Raw genomic sequence first — 12,544 nt, forward strand, 5'->3', positions numbered from 1 at the left:
TGAACAGCTAAAGAATCAAGCCACAGATATTAGGGAGCAGACTGCTTAACTGATTCTGAACTGCACCAGTTCTCTGGGGAACTATGTCTCCCTTAGCTCCAATAGAGGAAACAGCCTTCTTGCTTTCAGACTTTTACATTTTAAATTTTAGTCTACTAGGTTGCCTTAGACTTAGTTGTTATAGTAACCTGTCAACAAGGACTACCTCAAAGTGGAGGCATCCTTTGCGTTCATTTTCCCTTTAAATGCTTTGCTTCCACTGAAGAGAGGGCAATGTTAGCCCACTTCAAAGAGATTCTTTAGTTTGTGAGCTCTAAATCCTTGTTGAAAAACAAAATAAAACAAATTTAAAGAAATTACTGCCAAGCATCTCCAATGATCTGGAATTTTATTCCATCCATATACATGCATAGTAACAACATTTGTTGAGAAATTATTTCTATCAGAAGTAGAACATTATCTTTGTGATCACCAGTTGCAGTATTGCTACTCTTATATTTAAATATATCTTATATATGAATTAGATTCATAATTGCAGCATTGAGTTTAGGGTTTTGTTTTAGACTGTGCCTTTCAAAAGATAAAACTGATTGATATGACCTCATTACTTACAATACTGCTTCCAGTAATTTTGTTCATTCTTTATAAAGTATTGCATTTAACAGCAAAGGTTTAAAAATTGAGACAGAGATGCATCAGCGAAAGAAAATACAAGTACTATACAAGAAAAGAATTGCCATCTTCATTTAACGTACGTTTCAGATTAAGAAAGTGGACAGAAACATACTGCTACATACAAATGCAAAGCCTAATGACTAAGGTACTGTACCTGCTAAAATATAACATGCAAATTGAGCCCAATTGTTCAAAAATTTGAAATTTTAAGGCGAACTTTACAGCATAGTTGAAACATTTTTGCAAGTTATATTTTAGCATATACATATATCTGCAACAGCATATAAGAAAAAAAACAGGATACACAAGTGCTTTTGAAGCTATTTCTAAAATGCTTTTCTGTATTGTTTGTGACTATTTTCTTTAAAATCTACTATACAGTGCAAACCATATGTGCTACACAATAACTATACAATAACATTACAAATGACTTTAATATAAAGTTTTTAAATAAAAAATAACATAACTACAGCTATGAATACTGCTGGTAAAATAAATTAATATTTTTGAAAATGGCACCAATAATACACTTTACTAATGGACTGTAATGAAATTACACCTTTAAGTCTTCAACTCAGCAATAGTGAATTATCTCCTGATTGTCCAGATGTAATTCAAACAGCTTTCTTTAAACTGTATGGAACAATATGCTAAACACAGGTACCAAAGGTGACTGATTGTTTCATTTGACATGTTCTGCTGCATGTGACGAGCAATAAAACTTCTTATGAGTTATAAAGTTTGAAAGATTGTTGAACTGGATGTCACACAGTCGGCAATATTTTCCACTGGTTGGGGCCTGGGTAGAACCATTCACTCCTTTTGCTATACTAGACAACTGTTCCTCTGCTGTAGGAATTGCTGGAGAGACATTTTCATTTGCAGTTAAAGGATTCTCAGAGATCCAGGAAGGAGACTTGTGCCCATCTTCATGCGGCGGATTCTGGGAAATGTTCTCTTGTTGTGGGTTTGCTGCAGGTCTTTCCTCCTGTTTTAGTCCCCCATTAACTATTACCATGCCTCGGTTTTTTGGCAATAATGGAAGAGACTCTTTCTTCTGCACAGCACATCCATTTGAAGGAGTCTGGCCTTTAGGAGATTCACTTTCTGCATTTGTGCTTTGATCTAAATCAGTATTATGAATGACAAGAGAACCAGAAATGTAATCACTTGGCTTTATTCCATAATATGGAGAAAGCTGATCTGCTCCTTTAGCTTTCTTTATTGCTCCAGGGTAAAGGCATTGTGGAAGAAACAAATGTTTGTTTTCTTCTTTTGTAGCAATAAGCTGGGCTGCTTCACTAAAGACTTTTAGTCCTTGAAGTGTTGCTAAGTGTGTTGAAAATAAGTTTCCATTAGGAGATGACTGTTTCGAGTTTCCATTTTTCTCACATTTGATTATGCTTCTGTCATAACTGACATCTGGGCTGTTTCTTTCACTTTCTGGGTTTTGAAACACCTTGCTTTCAAGCTGTCCCAGGTCATTACGCTGATGGGCAGTGACAGGGCAAAAATTCTGCTTATGAGCAAGGTAGTTCTCTACCTTGTTAAAACTGATCTTGCATACTGTGCACTCATGGTAGTCCAGCAGCCTTTTAGGAGAAGTGGATGTCCTCTCTGACTGGGATAAACATTTTTTACTGAGATCTATTGGCACATCCATCTCCAAGCAAGAAACAGTAGAGTGTGGAGTATCACACTTTGAAACTGGAACACACTTGTTAATAGACAGTGATGTCTCCAGGTGCTTCGAAACTATTCCTGGAAATATATCACATCGTGGATGGTAACATTCTCCAAGGCCTTCTGTTGACTCTTGAGTAGAAGTACAAGGATTGCCAAGATTAGCAACTTCTAGAAATCGCTGTTGAACTAGTGGTGGCCTTTGCTCTTGCTCTGGCAGGCACATCTCATACATCTTCCTTCGCTTCCGGGTACGCATCGTTCTCTGCATGGCAGGCACTTTGTTGGAAGCAGACCTCTTCAGTGGGGGATCATGGCGAGTGGCACAATAATACTGCTTGTGGACCATATATGTTTCATGTCTGCTGAAAGTAATATTACAAGCTTCACAGGTGGTCTTATTGGGATCACTCTCGCCTTCTACTAAAGGAGTGTTGGGATTCTTCACATCAGAAGGTTTTCCATTTATCTTCTCATCACCATTACTTGCACTTGACAACTTCTTAGCTTGTGCTGTAAAGTCTTTATCATGACTTTTATTGTTTGGCCCAATCAAATCTAAAACATTGGAAGAGTTTATGCAAGATGTCTGCAGAAGCTGATTCTCAGTATCAGATGTGTGAGGAGTTGTATTCAGGATATTTATAGAGCCTTGACCATTACTGGGACTTACAGCTTCTGGCATCTTTTCTGGAACACTGGAAAAGTCTGGTGACTTCGCCATCTGCTGCCATCGGCTGCTGCAATAATGCTTTTTGTGTACCAAGTAGTTGTCTAAATTATTGAATGTTATGTTACACTCAAAACATGTTGCCCCTTTTGGCATCAAAGGACTGTAAATTACAGGAGGATAATTGCTACTTCCATGCCTCAGTCTTCGATGCACCAGTTCAGACATTTTGGCTAGTATCTCTGAAGCCTGAGGAACCACAGTGATATCCTGGGGAAAAGCAAACTGGGAAAGAAAAGGTCCCATTGGGAAAGAAGGGCCAATATTGGGCTGAACTGGTGATGAAGCAAGTCTTGGACTGGATGGTTCGGACTTTATTTTAGTGTATGAAAAACTTTGCTTATTTGTTGCAGGCTGTGTTTCTGGCCTCTGGTTCGGAAGGAAAAGTGGAGTCTTTTTTTCACATTTATCAAGCTCTGTATCAGAACTTGCATCTTTAGTCTGCATGGTCTTTTGGCTCTGAGGAATGTCATTTCTGCTCAACATGTCTGCTGCTGGCTGTAAACCTTCTTCGTTTCCACTTGGAGAGTGTTCAATGTCACTTTCTCTCTGAATCTTGTTGCCAGAGACATGTAATTCCTGGTGCTGCAGTAGCTCCCTCTGAGTTTGGAAGCCAAAGTGGCAGTGATTGCATCTAAAGGCAGCTTGAGTAAGATGCGAAAACAGGTGCTGATGAAAGTTAATCACTGAGTCTGCAGTGTAAGTACAAACTGTGCATTTCAAACTAGCACCAGGCGGGAGAAATTCTTCCATTTTCACTCCTATAGAAAACATAAATAAGTAAAAAAATAAAACAAAAGTTAAAGTGACCATTTTTCCCTTCATGAAATATACTGGAAAGTCATTCGCACAGAAAGCAAAAAACCAATAGGAACTACTAATTTTCTTCTGGTAAGACTCTTGCAGACATACTAGTCACTCTAGAAATACTTGAACTGGTTCAGATTCTCATTTCCCTGAACTGCAAGAGGAGATTTCCAGGCTTCCACTCTGCTTTGGAATGCCTTGGTTTCTGTATGTATTAAGCATAGATGAAGAGAAAGTAAAAACAAAGGAATGATAAAAATAGACTGGACTTACTCAAAATGAAAAGATCCTAGAAACTGCAGTTTTAACTACGGGGAACATATGGTTCCCCACATACAATTTGGAATGCAGAGAGAGCACATCAAGCTCAAGGGGCTCAAAATTATTATGTGGGTTTTTTGAGGTACAGCCTTAGAAGCCTGAGAGTGCTTGCAAGCCACAGACAGAAAGGAGCAGTTTTCCAATGTTTTTCATTATTGACGCTCAGCTCTTTGCTTGCATGAATTGACTGGGAGGGAAGAGACTGAAGACTGTAGTTTGGGAACAGGACACAGAAATGTCCTCACCAGACACAACTGATGAGTTGAGTTCATTGTGAAGGGAGCAGGAGTAAGACACAGCTTCACCAGCACTTTTTCTCCCACATACAATGGCTGCAGGCAGCTACTACTGCAATACAACAGCTTTTGCTTATGGAATTGTAACAGCTATCCCTATCTAGAACAGTACATTCCAGAACACCTTATTGCTAAAGCAAAAACTGTGTTCCATGGTGTTTTGAAGCTGAAAATGCTTAAAAAGAGATAAGTTGTCTCTTGTGACACCACTGATTCTTATTATTTGTTAGATGATAAAAACAGAGAAATAATCAGTAGGGATGGTATTTTAAATCTAAATCAAACATGGGTATTTGTTTTGTCTCCTGCACATGTATACACATACCCCTTGGTCACTTAGACCAGGTTTGCGGTAGTGGAATGATATAAAGCTCTAAGAATATTGTGGCTCATTCTATGTAAAGTCATTCTATCATTCTGTCAGGCCTGGAGGTCCTCACTTCACTCCTAGTGTCTGTCAATCTCCCATTTGTGAGCTACACTTAGAATCTGAACTACTCTGGACCTCAGAAGTCTGAACTGAGCAGAAGAGATATACAGCACTTTAACAAGCGCTTTTTCCCTGTCAGGCACTTTTTCACCAGAAGGGTAATCAGAGGCTTTAGCTCCTCCACTGCCACAAGATGGTGTTTCATATACTTCCTCATTATATGATATCATCATGGTGGAGTGTCTGTCCAGACTCTCCACCTAAATGCATCTAGATTCCGTGCTCCAGTAATGTAGGTCTGACACAGCCTCCAGCTGGAACTGTAACAGAAGCTGAAGCAAACACAGCACTAGGTTACAGGGTATTTGATGGAGGAAGTTTTCAATTCTATTGCAGAAGCTGTTCTAACATTTTATAATCTGTCTAGAAGAATTAAAGATTGACCACATGTGAAAAAGTACAAGTATGATTCAATTGACTGGCTTATGACTAAAAAGAAGGGAAGTCTTGAGTTTCAGTCTTCGATTTAATAAATTCCTAAAATTCTTACTTTAAATTCAGCACAGGTCTGAGATTTATGTCTCTTGAGGAATGTGGAATTTTAACTCTGCACTGCAAGAAAGTATGGTCACTCCCTGTTCATGTCTACAGACTTTCTACGCACCAACTGTATCTTACTAACTGCAGAGAGCTGAAGCAACTTTTCTTTCACGCAATGGTTGAGACCTCACAGTCTCCCTCTGCTTGGGGGGAAATGAGGACCTTATTTTCCAGAAGTACCTGATTTTAATAACTAGGCTGTAAGACATTTTTGGCTGCACTCACTTGCTATTGTTGAAGCTGTTCCACTGTTCATCAAACATCTAAATATTTGCAAGGCAAGAGAGACAGAAAATGGCTATAGTCTGATACTCAGAGTTAAGACCTGGAAGGACAGAAACAGTCTGACCTCTAAAGGAACAGCTACTTGTTGTCAGTGTTGTTCATGCAAGGAAGTTCCTCACTCAGCACACTCTTTCTTCTAGTCCTATTCTGGGAGGTACTCAATTCCTCCCACACACTGAGTAAAAAGCCAAAACACATTATCTGACACTGTGACTTCTATGAGATAAATGTACTGATTAGCAATGCCTAAAGAGGGGCGGGGAGAGAGGAATGTCTCTCACTCTAGCTTTCAGGTTAGATGCAAACGCTTCTACACTGGGCCAGAGTTGAGGTGATATGGGATGTTTACTAACTTTAGTGCACTGAAACATGTCTTTTGACATCATCTATAATACAGTCTCTGTACTTTCTGTTCTTTTCAAATAAAGAAATTATAATTAGAAAAACATCAGAAGAAGAAACGTTATGACATCTCCACAATTTGTGGGGGGGAGGAAGGCAGCATTATGCTGTTTCGATTTGTAATTGCTGCCTAAATATCAGAGGAACATTTTTCACTTCACCATGTTCACAGAACAGACTCCCCCTTCCCCAGGAGTGCTCTGCTTTCACACTGCAGCTGAAACAGGCTCTCTGTGTATAAAGCATGTGTTAGTGGCCTTTAGATGTCACCTATTTAACAAGAGGAGCAGGAACTCCTCTTGGAAGGCCCTTGTCTCTTTCTCTGTGTGCCAACAGAAATTCTAATGCAGAATGTTCTGCAAACTCATTACCTGTAAGTTCTGACATAACTCAAAACAAATGTAAATAGCATACTCACAGGATCTCTAGGGAGAGAGATAAAATCCCTGCTATGTCTCATATTTATAATCATAGGAATTTTTTAATCCTTCTTTCCATATGCCCAGTATTATTAAAAAAAAAAAATGGACAAGGGAAATATTATCCCCATTTTATAAAGAAGGAAGGGAAGGAACTTGTAGAAGTTTTGGAACAAGTAGCTTGAAAAACATACACAAGAGTTCCTAATTCTAATCCTGAAAATCTCCTGCTTAAAATTAGAAGCCTACGTTAGGACCCTCTGAGATCCTGTACTGGGAGGATTTGATCTTTGACAGAGTGTCTCTCTCCACTCAGTGTCAAAAAGTGTAGGTAAAGACTCTGGTCAGGAGACTAATGTTTGGTGGCTGAAATTCTGATGCAGTTGAGAGATCAAACAGCAGTCCAACACGTCTGGATTCCTGAACATACCTTTGCCAGTAAAGAAATCTTTACTGTATGTGTGAATATGCACTTTAAGAGAGAGAGAGCGAGCATTCAAATAAAGAAAAGTAGATTAGAGAAATGTCACTGCTTACATGAAAGGTGCAAGGTATGGAATATATGTCAGAAATCATTGGCATCTTAGTAGTATATACACCCAATGCTTGCATATATTTGGACAGACATTGATCCACTGAATGTTTACAGTGATTAACTCTCAGAATAGCTAAATCTAGAAGGTGATACAGGAAGATATATGGCACTTACCACTGTGAGAATTTAGATGCATTTCCAGAGCTCTTGCATTAGAAAAACTTTTGGTGCACTGAGGAAAGGGGCAGACACTGGATATTTGCTGAGCACTATCTTCAGTCTCCTCTGACAGTTGAGGCCCCTCTCTTTGCCTCCCACTGCAGTAGTACATGAGATGGGCTTGCAAATTCCTCTCACTTCGATACCAAATGCCACAGGATTTGCAAGGGAATATGTCCTCTATAAGCAAATATAACCAGGTGCAGGTTAGTCATGGTGCATCCAGTGTCAACCAATTAGCAAAATAGGATTAATTCTCTTCATTTCCCCAATAAAGACACACTTATTTAATAAAATACTGAAAACTGAGCCACAGGCTTATTAAAATGTCACTTGCAAGAGAATGATTGAATGTGGGAGGCAGTAGTTTCTTTTAAGAGGGAATTTAAAAAATAATTCAGTTTATAAAAAAAAAAGGCTGGAAGTTTGTGGCATACAATTACTTAAAAATGAAATAAGATTCATTGTCTGTGATGAATATGCAGCACCAAACTTAATTAATTAAATTATTAACATTTAATTATTTAAATAGCCATATTTCTAATACATCATTGTTCAATAGGTGACATATTTCAATCATGCTTTTTATGTATGCATATTTCTTTTTGGTATTGGACCTTGGAATTTTGAGTGTTAACTGTCTATCATTCTGAAAATACTCTTTCCAATTTAAGTACAAGTTTATGAAGTTATCACCATAAAATCTTGCTGCACTGGCATCCAGGTCAGACTAGATTAACTTTGTTTCCTTTAGATCTTATATAGTTGAAATTAACATTATACTAACAAAAATATTTATTCCCTATGTTTCTGTTGTTATTAATGCCAGCAGTTAAAATTTCTGATATACTTTATTGTTGTTGTGTATGTTGTATATGATATATATCCTGTTATTGTTGACAAATTGTTACTGTTCCACTTTTCAACATACAGAAGGGATATTTGCTAAGAATAATGCAAATTTTCATTGTCTTTTATCCCAAAGTGTCAGAATCCTGAGGGGAAGACAATGGAGAGGTTGTACACAGTGCTTCTAGAAGCAGAGGGACTAGGTATTTTGATCATGTACTGAAGGTTACATCCTTTACTTATGTGAAGAGTAATATTGAATACTGTATATTTTCACAAAGCAAATCGATACTTGGCTGTTAATACCCTGTCAGAAGGATAACTACACAGTATATTTTGTATATCTGTCTCAAAAGGATAAAAAGCTATTTGATCCTTCTAAGGGTTGAACTGTTTATCCTATCAGTAAGAACAGGGAAGAAATCCTGGGCCTTTTGGATATGTCTATACCAGTAAATTAAACAGTGGCAGGGTCCAGACTGGAGCACTGAAACTTGGCTGTTTATACTGTTAAGGCACTAGGAAGGTCCCTTGCACATTTGTAGTTTAAATCAATTAACACTTTCCCCATTTCTGGATACAAGAGTTCAAGAGTTACAACAGACCAGGGAGCATCTCCTACAACTAGTTTCGGTGTGTCTCTCCTGCTTTTGAGACTAAGGGAGGATAAAAGTATGAGTATGGCCAAACTGTCCCAGTTGGCCTCCGAGTCACAGAATAGGCCATTGCAGTCAACATCAAAATACAGTCATCTTGGTCCACATGAAATCTCCCATCGAATTCAGAAAGCCAAAAGCTGACTGTAGAAAATTTAAGCCTCAGACTCATACCAGTATTTTCAAATGCAACTAGTGATTTTGATTAAGCTAGTCTTGACAACAGGTTGACTGCTCCGAAAATTTCTAGTTTCCTTAACACTTGAAAGTCCTCACATTCATCTGTTCAGGCATGTGTAGCTGATGATGTAATTCATTATTATTCATAACTATTTATACTCAATTTCAAATATTGATGTGTATAGCACAACTGTTCTGTTGCAGTTCCTGTGGGTGAACAAAGCTGAAGAATCCAACCCACTGAAAGGGACAAGTCTTTTACTCATTAAATATCTGCAAATGCAGCCAAAATTTACATTGCTTAGTTTGCTGTTCTAATCGCATTGCTAATGCTTGTCTATTTTTCTGTTCATTAATTTGCATAAGATTTTTTCACCACTACCAGTTTCTGTTTTTCTCTTTGTCACTGAGCAATTGTGAGTGAACTTTTTGTGAAGACACAAACATTTAATGGAGCAGTTACTATTCCAGGATATACCACTATCAAAGGCATCACTCGTAAGGCTTGCAGCATTTGGAATATCCATCTTACGCAAAAGTGCACATTTCAGCATTTGTTCTTGGCCTCAAATGGTTTGAAAAAGTTGAACTGTTGAGGTTTCGTTCGAAGAGAAAGTCCAGAAGTTAGTAAGAGGAAATTTTGAAACAAGGGGAAGCATGTCCTATTTGAATTCATCTGACTACATTCCATCACAGAATTGAACTCTCTTATTATCTTAATGAACTTGATTTCCAGCCATCTTTATTTCCTATGTGCTATACTGCCTGGACAGACTGTAGCTCCAGTTATGCACAGTGAATATGAGACCTGCCACTACACGCCACGCAGAGCAAACCCATTTGAGTAGTTCTGCACTGTAGGAGGATGGAATTCCAGGGAGAATAATGTATAAGAACCAAATCTCAAGCTATTACTCAGCTAAGCCAATGAAACATAGATAAAAGCCACTTTAAGTTAATGTTTTAATTGTTTCAAAGCAAAATGTTTCAATTTGTTTCAATGGATGATTTCAAAATGTTTCAATGGATCAATTAAGAAAATGAAACATTCAAGTTCAAGCTAAATGAATCAAAGATCATATTCTGAATTTTGATATTCCTAGCAGGAAAAGTAAGAAAGATTTAAAAAACCCTACAAAATTTGACTTGCCAAAAAACTGAGTATTTTTTCAGAGATCTAGTAACGGAGTGGCTAAGATGTCTCAGTACAAATCTAGAGGTGCATTCAGTATATTATTAGACTCACATCTGGCTCGAGACTTTACACAAGAAACTGAATTTGGCCAGCTCAAGAATGAAATCCGGAAATGGCTTAGTCTTGGCAGAAGCAGAGCCATAACTGGGATGGAAAGTTCTGGCTAGTGAGACTTACTGCTTTAGCAGTCTCTGAGAATTAAGGTACTGAGGTTGCTATCAGTTGCTGCTAAACCTGTGTAGGAAAAGCCAACACACCATAAACTCCTTTTAGCAGCAGCAATGCTCTGTGAGGCTTCCCAGGGCTCTGCAAAAGGCATGCTGGGCAGCAAAGGTGCTTCTGGAAATTTGATGCTGTAGAAATATGCCTGCATAGCCCAAACCCGGAGTTGGCCTTGTGTGGATCTGCACAAAAAACGTGTTCTCAACTGAAACAAGCTGTGAGTAAGCTTTTGCCCATTTAGCCTAGAAAACTTGTTCCCTAGTGTCTCCCTTGTGGCTTTTGACTAGGAACATTGGTCTGCCTCAACTGTAGTAACCTGATGGTCCACCTAAAGGGCTTCCAGTATTTTCTTTTGGAAAAGTCCTGTACAGTTTCTGGTTCTGTTGATACATATGTCAGCTCTCACAATAGCCTCAAAGCTAGAATAAAAATGAAGGTGCTTAACTAAAGTGCTTGAAATTGTTGACAACTAACTCTCTGGAAGTGAGGGACTTAGATGACTTGGACATTTTAAGGTGTGTCTTTTAGAAAAGGTTAAAATAAATATATAGCTATCTTAATTGTTTACAGAGAAAATGGTCAATGACAAATAAAAAAGACTTATTTAATTAAAGGTGTTACCACAGATATTTTAAGTAGTCCTGTACGAAGAGCTTGAAGGTGGTGTGACTGTTCAAGACAGTGTTACTCGACGGGAGCCAAGTGGCAGATTATGTGCCTGCGTGACGCAGGTAAAATATGGTGTTCAGTAGTTCACTGTATCTAATTGCAATACTTACAAACCACAGGAAGCACAGGGAAGTGCTGCAATAAGAGCCCTAAGGGAAAAGACACTAAAAGAGCTAAATACATGCAATAGGGCTAAGTGATGACTAAGGAGGCACATAACACCACCTAATGCATATTTGAAAGGTACTGAGTGAGCAGGATGAGGAACTAGGGCTGTATAAAGGTTAAAAAAACCAGTAATTGGGAAATTTTAATAAAATGAAACTTAATAAACAAAACATTCAGGCTGAATGATCCCAGTTCAGGAACTCACTTATCATTTGCTGCTGTCCCTCCTCTTTCAGGACAGCACTTAATTACATGCTATATTCTGTCTGTGGTAGGGTCTATTGATGTCCAGAGGACTTAAACACATTCTTGTGTAGCCACACTGAGCTGAAATACTATAATATATCAGGGCTGTTATACGGAATGATCTCTACTGCATTTTGAAACAGCAACTGACGAAACGTTCTTTATTTTCACTGACTATCGTGAATTATTATCAGAAGCTGCACTGTAAGCAACAAGCTTATTTGAGAAGCAAAGGCTGGACTTGTGAGCTAACAGGTCTGTCTTATCTACTTTTTCAGCAGTCTCTGATGGTATCACTTCCGATCACAGAAATTCCCCATGATGGCAGGCTGGACATTCTGGGAGAGGTTCTTACAGCTCACAGCTGTCAAACCTCTCTTCTTCCTCCTTTTATGTCTGCCAATTCATCCGTGATAATGGAAGAACACATGGAAGCTTTAAGCTGTGCGTTTTAAATTGCATGATTTCTGTTGCCTTGAATTCACTATTATATTTGTTTTTCAGCTATATTTTAAAGTAATGCTGTTTTAAAACAAAGTCAGAGAATATTATTCAACACTTACTGTTCACAATAGCCGTAGGCAAAATAGATGCCATTGCAGCTTGTTGAGGGAGCAACTGTATTGAGTCCAGCAGACGTGCAGGATACATCCCTTCCGTAAGAGTCATCTGACTAGCAGCTTGCAGCCTTGAGTCAAAATCTACAACAAATGCAATCAGTTCTTCACCTTCTGAGATGGCCTTGGTAGTGGTACACCAAAGCTGCCCTCCTACAGAAAACATAAAAGCAGAAAGATTTAATTGACAATATCAGAGTCCAGAAGAACTTAATACACCAGTGCCAGGTTAGGCACTTTTTTGATGGTTTGTTCAGGCAGAAAAGAAAAATAATTTTCACTTTTGCTGTTTTCCTTCTAGCAGTAGAAGAATTTGCAATGCTTAACAATTTAGGCATTC

General features: G+C 38.3%; 1 protein-coding gene across 2 annotated transcripts in view; it reads right to left on the reverse strand.

Moving 5' to 3' along the window:
- Positions 1–371: 371 nt before the first annotated feature.
- The window catches only part of ZFPM2 (zinc finger protein, FOG family member 2), a 313,230-nt gene continuing 301,057 nt past the window's right edge, over positions 372–12,544 (reverse strand). For both annotated transcript variants that reach the window (XM_062570439.1, XM_062570438.1), the window contains 3 exons: positions 12,151–12,357; positions 7,358–7,582; positions 372–3,849 (listed from right to left, as the gene is read on the reverse strand). In XM_062570439.1, the coding sequence (XP_062426423.1) occupies positions 1,358–3,849; positions 7,358–7,582; positions 12,151–12,357 (2,924 nt within the window). In that variant the 3' untranslated portion in view covers positions 372–1,357. The remainder of the gene's footprint in view (positions 3,850–7,357; positions 7,583–12,150; positions 12,358–12,544) is intronic.

Source organism: Rhea pennata, chromosome 2, assembly GCF_028389875.1.
Source record: "Rhea pennata isolate bPtePen1 chromosome 2, bPtePen1.pri, whole genome shotgun sequence".
Lineage (NCBI taxonomy): Eukaryota > Metazoa > Chordata > Aves > Rheiformes > Rheidae > Rhea > Rhea pennata.